The 14,532-nt window shown below is 35.5% G+C and overlaps 1 protein-coding gene across 4 annotated transcripts in view; it reads right to left on the bottom strand.

The window, feature by feature from the left end:
- EXOC6 (exocyst complex component 6) overlaps window positions 1-14,532 on the bottom strand; it is a 205,465-nt gene that overhangs the window by 28,662 nt on the left and 162,271 nt on the right. The window contains exons 20-22 of one of the 4 annotated variants that reach the window (XM_055334429.1): window positions 10,494-10,567; window positions 9,583-9,666; window positions 7,125-8,543 (exon numbers count right to left, since the gene is read on the bottom strand). In XM_055334429.1, coding sequence (XP_055190404.1) covers window positions 8,514-8,543; window positions 9,583-9,666; window positions 10,494-10,567 — 188 coding nt within the window. In that variant the 3' untranslated portion in view covers window positions 7,125-8,513. Of the gene's footprint in view, window positions 1-7,124; window positions 8,544-9,582; window positions 9,667-10,493; window positions 10,568-14,532 lie in introns of those variants that run through there. The other 3 variants (XM_055334430.1, XM_055334426.1, XM_055334428.1) reach the window with 3 other exon arrangements.

Here is a 14,532-nt window from a genome sequence, read left to right as displayed (position 1 = left end):
CTGCCAAGGAGGAGCTGGAGTAGGTAAAAAAAGATCACCTGAACAAAGTAGCTTTTGTCCTCTACCCCTTCTCTTTTTGTAGCTGTGGTACTTACAGCTAAGTTAATGTGTAAAGTAAACCATCTGGGCAAAAATTTTCAGTTAAGTTCTAAAGGACTTAGAACTTTTTTCATATTTTTAGTACTACAAAATAGTAATAATATTTTCTCTGTGGCAGTTTTGGCTTTGTTTTAATGTTCTTATTTTGGCAAATAATAGATTCTCTGTCTTAAGGAAAGGTGCAATTAGCCTGAAAAAAGTCACTTCAATTATACTTCCTTTTTAATACTGAGACACTCTTTACAACAAACAAAATATAGAACTTACCTTGATCATTTTATCAAAAGATCTTTCCTTTAAATTTTTCCCCATTTCACTTATAGTGTATTAAAGAAAAAAAAGTAGCAAATATATCCTTTATTTCGGTCAAGGTATGCATACTGTGGCTCAGTAACAATAGCCTTGATGATTCACTAAGGAATCTGACAACTCTTAGAATCTGAACTCTACATGAGCTGGTATTTTAATTTCCCACTTAAATCTTTTCATTCTTCACAAGCAATCGTGTGTTACTGTTTCATGCTTCTTAAAAACAAGTTATTCTGTATGACTGACTGACTGGTTTACTGCATCTAAGCAGCATTAATCCTCTGGTAATTATCACCCTTCATAAAATCCTCTCAATTTTTTTTTTAAAGGAAGTTCAACAGATTATTGTTGAAAACTATTTTTCATTTTTTTATTATTTGCATTTTAATACTTCATCTATCTAAAATTTCATCCATCTACTGAAAGATTTATTTATTTGTTATCATAGCCCTCTGTTTTTATCAGATAGTTCTAGGAATCTACAGATTAAAGTAATGCAGTATTAGTCCAGGTGATTCAGTGTTAAACTGTATGCTGCAGAACACTACTTTGCAAGACAGTAAGAGATTTTCATTTCTGAAAAGTATTCAGTACTCAAAAGGTTTGAGGGGAAAGGGGAATACACCTTTACTCTAAGACTTCTCAAAGCCTTTAATGGGCTAATGAAATTGTGAATTTACAAGAGAGGGACAAAATAAGTAGGATTTCCTGAATTTATTTGACCATAATCCTATCCACTTTCTTCATGACTCATTGTTCCAAATAATGGTAGTTTAACAAATGCTCATTTAATTCTGTTTTATGTTTGGTCACTGCTGATCACTTAATTAAGGTGTATTTTGCCTTTGTCTAAATTCCTATAATTCTCCTGTCCAGAATATTTCTTTATCCATAAAAGAATAAGCAGTTGCTTTTGGAGCAATAACAACACTTCTTAGAAATAACATGTTACTATTTTAGTATCCCTAATGATGATGGAGATAAATCAAGAAAAAATTTTTTTTTTACTTTTACTTAAAAGAACACAGATATGTGTCATGTATTTTTAGAAATAGTCATCAAGGGGCAGCCCCAGTGGCGCAGCGGTTTGATGTCGCCTGCAGCCTGGGGTGTGATCCTAGAGACCCAGGATTGAGTCCCACGTCGGGCTCCCTACATGGAGCCTGCTTCTCCCTCTGCCTGTGTCTCTGCCTATTTTTTTTTTAAATTTTATTTATTTATTTATTTATGATAGTCACAGAGAGAGAGAGAGAGAGAGAGAGAGAGAGAGAGAGAGAGAGAGGCAGAGACACAGGCAGAGGGAGAAGCAGGCTCCATGCACCGGAAGCCCGACGTGGGATTCGATCCCGGATCCCCAGGATCGCACCCTGGGCCAAAGGCAGGCGCCAAACCGCTGCGCCACCCAGGGATCCCTCTCTCTTTCTTTATGAATAAATAAATAAAATCTTAAAAAAAATACTCATGAAAAAACTGAAATAAGAGAAATAAAATTTACTGCCTTTAAAGAATGTTTGTTTATATAAAAAACATGAACTTATATAGAACACTATTTCTAAGAAAGGTGTTCCTGGGCAGCCTGGGTGGCTTAGCGGTTTATTGCCACCTTCAGCCCAGGGTGTGATCCTGGAGACCTGGGATCAAGTCCCATGTCAGGCTCCCTGCACGGAGCCTGCTTCTCCCTCTGTGTCTCTGCCTCTTTCTTTCTTTCTTTCTTTCTTTCTTTCTTTCTTTCTTTCTTCTTTCTTTCTTTCTTTCTTTCTCTCTCTCTTTCATGAATAAATAAATGAAATCTTTTTTTTTAAAAAATAAGGTGTTCCTTATTCCAAAAAAGTGCTTTTGAGTATAGCTAAAATATTTGTGTTCACTTATTCAACATTTATTGATCTCTAGGTACCAAGAATAGCAGTTAGGCAATGGATGTACAGTAGTAAACAAAAAGGGCATTACTGTTGTCCTCAGGGGCTTGTAACTTAGCTTTTTTATTTTATATTGCCCATATTGTTATGGATACTTGCTCTAGAATTGCTTTGTTTTTAAAAATACCTTTGATGTGGTTAAGACTATAGTTAGGTTGATACTAAAAAACCTCAAACCTACACTAATTTGCTAATTAGTGTAATTAGCTAATTTGCTAATTAGAGGAATGGCATGAACCATGAAATACAAGCATATAGTTAACTGGAAGGCAACAGAAACTATTTTACTTATACATTAGAAGCACATATCAGTTATGTCTCACAGTCTTGTGTTTTACAATTACTTTATATTAAAATGTTATGAGATCCAGTTCTTTTCAAAAACTGGTGCTGGGTCAACTGGATAACTATATGGAATAACATGCATCTTGAACCTCCACTCCACACCATGCACAAAAATCAATTCCAGATGGACTATAAACCTAAAGGTGAATGGTAAAACAATAAAACTTTTAGAAGAAAACAGAAAAAGATCTTTATAATTTCAGGGATAGGCAAAAACTTCTTAAATGGGACATTAGGAAGAACCACCACAAAAGGAAAATTGGATTTTATTAAAAGCATGAATTTCTATTTGTCAAAAGACACAACTAAGAGTAAACAGAAAAGTCACAAAGCAGAAGATACTTGCACTACATATATTTGATAGAGGACTCATACTCAGAATATACAAAGAACTTCTACAAATCAGTAAGAAGTAGACAATAGAAAAAATGGCAAAAAGACCCTTCACAGGTTATTCACAAAAGAGGATATTCAAATGGACAATGATATATAAAAAGGGATTCGATTTTGTAAGTCAAATAAAAAATGCAGATTAAAACTACAATGTAAAACTGCATGCCCACTGGAATGGCTAAAAAGGAAGAGACAGATAATACCAAGTGATAACAAGGATATAGAGCAACAAGAATTCTTCTACACTGCTAGCTGAAGTATAAAACTCTTGTTTTGGAAAACTGCTTCACAGTATCTAATAAAACTGATCATATGGAGACGACCTGATTTAAGCAATTCCACTCCTAGGTAAACACCTTAACAGAAATGTGTGCATATTCACCAAAAGACAAGTAAACAAATGTTCATGTTAGCACAATTTGTAACAGTAAAATTGGAATCAACTCATATGTCTTTTCAATAATAAAATGTATAAATTATGGTATATTTGTATAATGGCAGACTACACAGCAAAGGGAATGAAGAACCACAACTACATATAACATGGATAAATTTCATAGACGTAATTGAACTAAAGAAGGCAGACAGGTTGAATTTATCTGTGGTGTTAGAGGTTGTGACAGTGGTTATCCTTTGAGAGGGAGGAGGGAGATGACTGAAAGAACAGTAAGGGGTAGAATCTCTTCTGAAGTACCTACTGGTCAAGTTTTCTTTCTTGATCTGGGTATTACAGAGATGAATTTATTTTGTGAAAGCCAACAATAAGTACACTTAAGAATTCTGTGAATGTATGTTATACTTCAATAAAACATCTATTTGAAAAGTGCTATGAGATCCAAATATATTTTCCATAATTCAAATTCTCTCTCAAACTCTCTACATATAGTACAGAGGAAGGATTAAAGTCAAATACTTGAAAATGAGATCTGGGGCACCTGTCTGGCTTGGTTGGTAGAGCATGTAACTCTTGATCTCAGGGCTGTGAGTTCAAGCCCCACACTGGGCATGGAGCCTACTTTAAACAAACAAACAAACAAACAAACAAAGAAACAAAAACAAAACATGATCTAATCCTAGATGGGGAAAGGAATATTATGAGGTCATTTTCATGGCACAGGATTCTAACAGGAAGAAAAAAATGGTATACCTAACTCATATCTAGGTTAATAGGAACTGCATATTTGATTTTCCTCTAAGGCTTTAGACTATATATTCCCAGGTTTTTCAAAGGCTCTCCCTATGACGAGGTATCTGATCCATCACTAGAGTTGGAATTCCATGTGCTCTCCAACTGTGTTGAAGTCACGGTGCAATACTCAAGGCACAATCTTAACAGGCCCAAAGCACAGTATCTAACCCAAATACCATCTTTACATGAATGCAGTCTAAGAATTCCTAGCAAACTGTTAGTTCATTTGGAGGTTAACTAAACTGCCAGATCTTTTTCATATTATATGTCAGATTTTCTACATCTTGTAATTTTTCAAATTAAATTTAAAAATATTAAATACAGGAAGTGCCTAACTGGCTCAGTTAGAAGAGTATACCACTCTTGATCCCAGGATCGTGAGTTTGAGCCCCATGATGGGTGTAGAAATTACTAAAAAAAAAAAAAAAAGTAAATACAGCATTTAATATTTTCCTCGCTAAAATTTTAAAAAGGATTTTATTTGACAGAGCACAAGCAAGGGAGAGCAGCAGGCTGAGGGAGAGGGAGAAGCAAGCTCCCCACTGAGCAAGGAGGCCTATGCGGGGCTTGATTCTAAGATCCTGAGAGATCATGACCTGAGCTGAAGGTAGATGCTTAACTGAGCAACCCAGGCACCCCTTCCTGGTAAATTTAATCTTGTTGGCTTTCACTTATCACTTAAGCCTACAAAGGGCATGTTGACCCTGTAGGTAACTCTCTTAGCTTTGCGTCATCTATACATATAATTTATATTTCTTCTATGTATTTATTATCCAAATCATTATTTTAAAAGTATGCTGATCCCAAACTATCAAAGATAGACATCTAGAAGGTGATGCCAGAGTCTTGAAGCATTTCCCAAAGTATGTTTCATGTAATACAACCCAAAATGAGTGAGGGAGGTGTTTTGTGATGAGTTTGGGAAATGCTGGGTTTACCACAGAATTTCTCTCCTCACAATTATAATACATGTGTTAAGTCTCTAAGAGGGAATTAGAGTATAAAGTGTTTCCCAAACTTGGCTGACCTAGAAACGCCTTTAAAGAAATCTTTTCTCATCATGAGAAATCAGTGTTCCTGAAAAGACTCTGAGGAATACTGCTCTGGGGTAATAATGATACAACAGCCAACTTCTTTGGGCAAATGATTCTTTTATTTTTATTTATTTATCTTTTTAAAGTAGGCTCCAAGTCCAATGTGAGGTTTGAACTCATGACCCTGAGATTAAGAGTTACATGCTCTACCAACTAAGCTAGCCAGTTATCCCAAGAAATTGATTTATAAAAAGCTTCAAATCCACCTAAATGAATTATCATTCAATCTACCTAAACTTCTTCATATTGTCAAAAGATTATCAAGATATTGTTGAATGTAGCAATGATATATCTTATTAGTCTAACTTACCACAAAGTGAAAAAGAATCAGGTAAAGAGACTTTATAGTATTAGGATTAGTAAACCATGGATACTCAATCTACTTTGAAAATTATGTTCAGTAAAAGCTATAAAGGTGAGATATATATTTGGAAGTTTCCCACAAAATTGGCCACATCTTAAACATTTTGGTCATTAAAAACGAATCTTCAGTTATATGAAAACTAAAATTCAGTGTTATGGCCAGCTCATTTTCTGGTGATATTTAGTAAAGTATTCCTGTGTATTAAGAATGAATGACAGGGGTACGTGGGTGGCTCAGGTGGTTAAGCATCTGCCTTCGGCTCAGGTTATGATCCTGGGGTCCTGGGATAGAGGCCCTGCTGAGCAGGGAGCTTGCTTCTCCCTCTCCTTCTCCCTCTGCCTGCCACCCTCCCCTCTTCTGCTCTCTCTCAAATAAATAAATACAATCTTAAAAAAAGAGAGAGAGAGAGAGAGAAGAATGAGATATAGGGGCACCAACCTGGCTGAGTCATAGAGCATTTGACTCTTGATCTTGGGGTCATGAGTTCAAGCTCAATGCTGGGCATAAGCTTACTTAAAAAAAATAAGTCATAAAAAATTATCACTGAATTCTGTAGACTATTAAAAGCATTTTTTTATAAAAAGTATTTTAATAAAAATAGTTTGACATTTTTAAGGTTTTCATACCTGAAAATTTTCATACCTTCAAAAGAATTTTACATATTCATCTGAAACCCATCTGAAAGGTTATATTTAACAAAATAGATGGTCTTTGTAAAAGAAAATATATATTTTTTAAGTATACCAAAGTCTTTCTTTCAGGGAATTAATTTTAGAACTGGCGGTAGGAGGATGATAGGGTTTACTTATTAAAAAAAAAGTTTATACACACAAATCATATTAAAACAGCACATTTAAAACTGATTGAGACAGTATATTCATATAATGCAATACTAGTACCACTAGTCCTCTTCACTGTCTATGGGGTAGAAGACCTCAAGATATTGTTGAGATAACTGGCTTCCATTAGCAAGCATGTGATTGGCAGGATGATAAAGTCTTTTCACTCACAGGTCAGCTATTTCCTTTTCTTTAAAAGAGGGCAATTCTGATGATCCATCTTTTAGCTACAGTCTCTCATTGAGTCCCAATTCTCTTGCCTTCAGCTTTGATATGGTTCTAACTTTCCTCTTGTATCAGCTCATACTTGTCATCAAGTCCTCTATTCAGAACAGCAAATATCAGGAGTTTGACCTCAGGGCAAAGTCCGGGTGGGCAGGTAAAATTTGACCACTGGACCTACTTCCTAATCTTTCATACCCAGCAATTCATGAAGCAGTATCAAATTCAAACTAAAAAACAGAAGCATGACCCCTCATAAGTACTATGAAAAGGGCTCTTTTGCCTTTCTAAGTATACTTGAAAAGAACTGTCAGCCACCTTATTAAGACAGAAATGGATCACAGACTAGAAAAAAAGAAGAAAAAGTGCAGAAACCGTAAATAAAAGTGTTAGTACCCTATGTTTGGTGATATAGTACTTCGTATAAAAATAGTAAAATAATATTCTATGAAATACCTTTATGAAGTCAGGAACATTAACACACCAACTGAAACTTTAAGGCATCTTTATTTAAATAACACTGATATCTGATGCAAAAAACTTCTATCACCTCATATGATACTTTAAAGACCGATTTTATTTTTAGTCAATCCCCATACTTGGCATTTCACCACTTAACTGTTTATAAATTGAGAAACAAATGTATGTGGAAAATAATTATCTTTGTCAAGTTATTAAACCCAAGCCTCTAAAATCATAAAATTCAAGTGTGTCTCAGTGGCCCAGCAGCTAATGATAAAAATTAGTTGCATCTTCTTGTTTCAGAATGCAAAAGTACAAAAAGAGTATGATTAAATTTTAACACTAATTAGGAAAAACTTTTAAGCCTCTTTAAAAAACTAGAATAATTAATACATTAAAAATTAACTTATTAAAATTTATCCACACACACTGAATACTAAATACCATACTTTAAAACTGTGTTTTACATTAAGTAGGTATTTCTACATAAATCTTTAATAGCTCTACATGTGTCGTAATAGATTTCAGAATTGTAAAGGTTTCTAAAAGATTTTTTTGTATTCACTTTAAAGTTTCTTTAAAAATTACATTGATGTGGAAAAGCCAACCAGGATTTAAAACCTGTAAGTGCACATACATGAAAAGTAAATTCAACAAAAAAGACTTGAGATGTTTATTAATAATTGTAAGTGTGTCTTAGTAACAATTCCCTAGTGAGGGAATGCTTTACATATGCTTGTAAAGAGGCCTTCTTTGGTGTCAAATGATGATTGTCTTTGAAGGAAGATAGTACCTAGAATCAGAGTTTTAATCTGCATTGAACTAACCTATTTGAACAAATCAAAGAACAGAATCTTTCCCCACAGTTTCAAATGTGGTCCTATTCACAATCTTACAGAGTGATTGTTAATACCATACAAATTCATACAAAAGAGAAAATATCATGTAATAAATTTCAAATTTTCTAAGAACAGATTATTTGTATATAATGGGAGATATCCTCAAATTACATACTTGGCTTGGAGAACATATTCATGTCCCTGTAACAGGGAAACTTATAAGTGGCTATAACCTAATTGAAAGATGAACATACAACCAAGCCTGTTTCCAGTCTGCTAAAGGACTCCATTTTCTGTATTAGATCTGTATTAGATCATCTTGTTTAGGGCAATAAGATCATCTTGTTTAGGGCAATAAGACCACAACAGAGAGAGCTCCTTCTAAAGCAAATAGATCTTCCTTCAATAGAAAGAACATCTTCTGGTAAGCTGGAATAAAAGTTCAGAGTCCACGTTCTTGATTTTCTATCTTCTCCAATTTAGTTAAGGGTAAACAGAAATAAATATTAATATATTTTATATGTTCAGTACTTTACAGGTAAAAAACAGGAGACAGGAGTAATTTTTTCAGTTTCCTTCTAAACTTGACCTGAAGGTATATATACCATTTATATCCACATGACTCACTGTCCATAAGTACTTCTACCCAGTTCATAGGGGTTTTGTTTCTCTAAAAGAGTTTTAAGCTCCACGAGAACAAAACGCTTACATTACTTTGGTGTCTGTTTCAACTACATTACTCCCTTCCAAATAAGCAGTAATTAGTAGTTCATACATATGTATAGAAAACTGGTTTGGAATTAAAGCAAAAACAGCTATATTCTCAAACATTTACTGAAATCAGAACTTCTTAATTACTCAAATTGGTCCTGCTCTAAATATCACCGTGTAGTCTATTTACATCAACAGTAGAGCCCCATCTTCATCATCTCCATCCCCAAAGGGGATGGGACCATTAATAGACTAATACTACAGTGGCTTTGTTTTTTTCTTAAGATTTTATTTTTAGGTAATCTCTATACCCAATGTGAAACACGAACTCACAACCTGGAGATCAAGCGTCACATTGGCTCTTTGTTCTCTCTAGCCAATGCTCTCACATTGGCTTTTTGGTTCTTGCCAAGGGCGGCAGCCATCCTGTTGTTAGTTCTGTACCCCTGAGTCCTCTACCTTGGACCTACCCCTCCTCCATATTCTTGTGCCTCCCAACTCTATTAAATTTCTTAATTCCAGGTTAGGAAAGAAAAGGGAGGGGGAAAGAAGAAATGAATAAGAAGGGAAAAAAATAAATAAATAAAAGAAAATAAATAAAAAAATAATAAAAAAAATTAAAAAAAGAAGGAAAAAATATGGGGGAGATAGAAAAAGGGTACAAAGTAAATAAAGAAAATGACAATACAGTAGCGATGTCAAAGAGTAGTAAATTGATTAAGAGATTAAAAAATTATCATTATTTGCTACTCTACTTAGACTTACATGACCAGAAAAGAATTATATAAATGTATAATTACCTTTTTAAAAGTAGTTTGGTCCGGGCAGCCCAGGTGGCTCAGCGGTTTAGCACCACCTTCAGCCCAGGGCCTGATCCTGGAGACCTAGGATCGAGTCCCATGTCAGGCTTCCTGCATGGAGCCTGCTTTTCCCTCTGCCTGTGTCTCTGCACCTCTCTCTCTCTCTCTCTCTCTCTCTCTCTCTCTCTCTCTCCCTCTCTCTCTGTGTCTCTCATGAATAAATAAATAAAATCTTTAAAAAAAAAGTAGTTTGGTCCTTTTTTATGGAAGCATACAGAAAATTTATTTTATTTTTTAAGATTTTATTTATTTATTTGACACACAGAGAGAACACACACACACAAGCGAGGGGAGCAGCAGGAAGAAGGAGAGGAGGGAGAAGCAGGTTCCCAGCTGAGCACGGAGCCTGATGTGGGGCTCCATCCCAGGACCCCAGGATCATGACCCAAGCTGAAGGCAGGTACCCAATTGACTGAGCCACCCAGGCACCCCCAGAAAATTTATTTAAAAAGCATTCTTTACCACAATTTTAAGCAAGGGGCTCCTTTCTAGGTTGTAATAATTTACTTTTAACTTGGGTCCTGACACTAATTATACCAACAAATTTTTATATAGGACCATGAAATCATTAAGAAATAACTCAAACTTCAAGTGTCATTAAACCAAAGTAAAAAGTTAGTCACATAGTTAGCAGGTAATGAATAAGTTAAATATTTACTGATGAGAGTGCTGCATGAGTTTGAGACACCAAATAGAGATACAAGTTCAGAGAGAAAGGCCAAACATATGGTTATCAAAGCACCACTTTCGAAAGATTGTTTCAAGACAAACAAGCATTCCTATAGGATTTAAAAAAAAAAAAAAGGCAACAGTAGAAGGCAAAAACTGAGAACTACATTATTACATCTTACTTGTCTGAGGTCAATGAATGCTAGCTGTAGGGTATCCCCCTGGAATCCTGGCACAGGCTCAGAGCTGGCAAACACTGTAAGAAAAAAAAAACACAAGAATAAAAACAAGACTGCAAAATATACAAGGATTTAACCACTGAATTAATTTCTACTCATTACAAATGTATTATATTTACATGTAACCATTTCAAATGAAGACTATTTATGAGCTTCAACTTCCACTACTGAGAATGTTCTCCACACCCATTACCACAAGTATTTTAATAATTTTAAACTTCTAATCTACCATTTAATCACTGTAATCCTTAATTACAATAAATTTAGAATGGTTATTCCACAAAAAGTTCAAGAGTAGTAATATACTTCAATCAAGAAAAGTTTTCTGACTCTATTTAGCCTTAGGTGAATGATTATAGAAACATTTTGAAACTATACCAATTCCATGGCTGTCAACATATTTCAAAACTTCTCCTTTGTTACAGAACATGCTTATGAAAATCCTACCTCTAGCTAAAAGCTATAATGGGCAGACACATAAAAAGTCAGTGTTACATGCAGACAAAGGTTCTAAGTAGCAGAATGAGGATGATGCAAGAATGCCTGTTCATGTCAAACTTCTAATAATTTTTTTCCACAAAGGAATCCTGCCTTTTGAAAAACTAAAAATATTTTAAGATTGAAAAATATATCAAAAGATTTTTTTCCTTTTTTCTTTTTTTAAAAGATTATTTATTTTAGAGAGAAGGGAAAGGGCAGAGGAAAAGGGAGAGAAAAATTCTAAGCAGACTCCATACTGATTGCAGAGCCCAGTGCCAGATGGATCTCACAACCCAGAGATCACTACCTGAGCTGAAAGCAAGAGTCAGACACTTAACTGACCATACCACCCAGGTGCCCCTCAAAAGATTTTTTTCAATAATTTTTTGTACATAAAATATTTTAATACTAGTACCTAGCTTGTTTAGTTAAGTTGAAGATAATTCCACTATTGGTTATTTTGAAGACAAAAGACCTTTGACTCACAAAAAAGACCTATCATTTTACATGCAAGCTTCTCTGATAAAAGTCAGAATGTTTGCTAGCATTCTCCCTCTCCATTAATATCTGAGTTTTTCTACAAAACATTACAGATTTTCCACTTAAGAATTTATCTAAGTGAGTATTTTAGAAACCATTTAAATTTGCCACATAGGGGCTCCTGAGTGGATCAGTCAGTTAAGCGTCTGCCTTCAGGGGGATTGAGCTGTTCAGCAGTGAGTCTGCTTCTCCTTCTCACGCTGTGTGCTCGCTCTGCCTCTCTCTCTCTCTCTCTCTCAAATAAATAAATAAATAAATAAATAAATAAATAAATAAATAAATCTTAAAAAAAAAAAAAGAATTAGGGCACCTGAGTGGCTCAGTGGTTGAGCGTTTGCCTTTGGTTCAGGGTGTGGTCCCAGGGTCCCGGGATCGAGTCCTGCATGAGGCTCCCCAGAGGGAGCCTGCTTCTTCCTCTGCTTATGTCTCTGCCTCTCTCTGTGTGTCTCATGAATAAATAGATAAACAAATAAAATCTTAAAAAAATATTTTTGTTATTTCAAGAAATATATATATAGGGTACTTATTTAAGATTTTATTCATTCATTAGAGAGAGCATGCAAGAAGGGGGAGTGGTAGAGGAAGAGGGAGAAGCAGGCTTTCTGCTGAGCAGGGAGCCCAACATGGGGCTCAATCCCAGAACCCTGGGATCATGACCTGAGCTGAAGGCAGACACTTAACTGACTGAGCCACCCAGGTGGCCCTATTTTTTAAATTTTAAAAAAGATTTTATTTATTTGTTTGATAGAGCAAGAGAGCACAAGCAGAGGGAGCAGCAAAGAGAGAGGCGGACTCCCCAATGGGCAGGGAGCATACCATGGGGCTTAATCCCAGGATCCTGGGATCATGACCTGAGCCGAAGGCAGACATTTAGCCAACTGAGCCACCTAGGAGCCCCAACAAAAATAATTCTTAAGTTTAGTGCATTATATGTGAAATACAGTCTAGAAAGACTCAATCATATATTTAAATACATGAAAGTCTAGCACAGCTTAATTTATCTGGCATTTTTAGGGAATAAAGATGTCAAAAGTTTTTGTTGTTGCTGTTGTTTTAGGATAATGTTAATTTTATTTATTTATTTAAAAAGATTTTATTTATTTATTCATGAAAGACACAGGAAGAGACATAGGCAGAGGGAGAAGCAGGCTCCATGCAGGGAGCCTGATGCGGGACCTGATCCCAAGACCCCAGGATCATGCCCTGAGCCAAAGGCAGATGTTTAACCACTGAGCCACCCAGGTGTCCCAAGATAATGTTAATTTTTCAAATCTTAAGCATTTTTGATAGAATTTTAAACTGTAACATAATACTTCCTTTGTTTTTTTAACTCTGAGCATTCTAAATATTATTTCTTTCTAAATATTATTTAAATGTTTCTTAATTCTCTGGATTACTGTTAAGAATGCTTTTATTCTATACAATATAATAAGTTCTGAAAGCTGCCATATTATTAAGGTCCCTTTTTTTTTACATTAATTAGTTCAGAAAGCTGTGTTGTTTGAGTTCTTGTGTCTAGCTCATAATTTTTCTGCCTTCTCTCGCAGTTTTTTAAAAAAGATTTTATTTATTTATTCATGAGACACACACAGAGAGAGGTAGAGACACAGGCAGAGAGAAACAGGCTCCCTGCAAGGAACCTGATGCAGGACTTGATTCCAGGACCCTGGGATCACAACCCAAGCCAAAGGCAGATGCTCAACCGCTCAGCCACCCAGGCATCCCTCTCTTGCAGTTTTAATATAAATTCTTACTCCCTGCTCTCTCATCTTATTAATATGCTGCCTTTAATAGTCTTGAGCTGGCCAGCCAGCTAAGTGACCACTAGAATTGTGTCTAAAGAGCAAATACAGAATGAGCAAGAGCCTCTCCCACAAATAAGGTGAAAGTGTTTTATATATGCTTTTGAGTATATGCTCTTTTCAAGTACGAATAACCTTTTTGTTACTCGGAGGTATACCATTTTTTTCCTTTACTTCTTGGTTTTCTGCTATATACTGCATACATAGTTATGGCCACTAAGTGACTTCGCTTACTTTTCTCAGGCTCCCTTTTCTAGAAAACTAAGATTTATTGAGCAAATCTACCCATGACTTTTCATTATTTAGTATAATTCACTCACATGATTGTCTTTTCATACGATGAAAAGTGGCATCCTTTCATATTGTGGTGATCCCATCACCCCCAACCATGTCCCCTTAATTGAAACATAATAAGCAAAATTCTAATAACCTGTTGTAAGTGAAGGTAGACCGCCCGGCATATTGTTGGCTTTCTTGGCCCCAGTCTCAGGCCACTGTTTCCAAGTAACAGTTAACCATGAATCCCTAGTGGTCTCCAACCAAGGTTATAAATGCCGGCTCAGTTTGTATCATCTCCACATATACACATCTATACACAGAAAATAAACACTTCCTCTAACACAGGGACACTTACACACTTACTTTATATTTATACATCAGTCATAAAATGAAGCTCAATTTCGATTACACTTGCAATCGTTATTTACTTTATCTCCCAGAATTTTTTCTTTTTTTTTTTTTAAATTTTTTTTAATTTTTTATTTATTTATGATAGTCACAGAGAGAGAGAGAGAGAGGCAGAGACACAGGCAGAGGGAGAAGCAGGCTCCATGCACCGGGAGCCCGACGTGGGATTCGATCCCGGGTCTCCAGGATCGCACCCTGGGCCAAAGGCAAGCGCCAAACCGCTGCGCCACCCAGGTATCCCCTCCCAGAATTTTTTCTGCACTGAAAATCATCTTTCATTTTCTTTTCTCTCAGTTCCTGTTTAATGTATTATAGTTTAAGCTCCATTACTTGGGATTAAACCATGGAGCTTAGTGTCAAAATTATGAGTTTCATAAATTTATATGGCACTTTACAGTTTACAAAGCAGTTTCTCACACACCACCTACTTTGATCATCACAATAACTTATTTTAATAAATAGGACATGGAGAT

Source organism: Nyctereutes procyonoides, unplaced genomic scaffold (assembly GCF_905146905.1).
Source record: "Nyctereutes procyonoides isolate TBG_1078 unplaced genomic scaffold, NYPRO_anot_genome, whole genome shotgun sequence".
Lineage (NCBI taxonomy): Eukaryota > Metazoa > Chordata > Mammalia > Carnivora > Canidae > Nyctereutes > Nyctereutes procyonoides.
The sequence above is the reverse complement of the archived record's forward strand: the minus strand, read 5'-3'. Positions and strand labels throughout refer to the sequence as shown.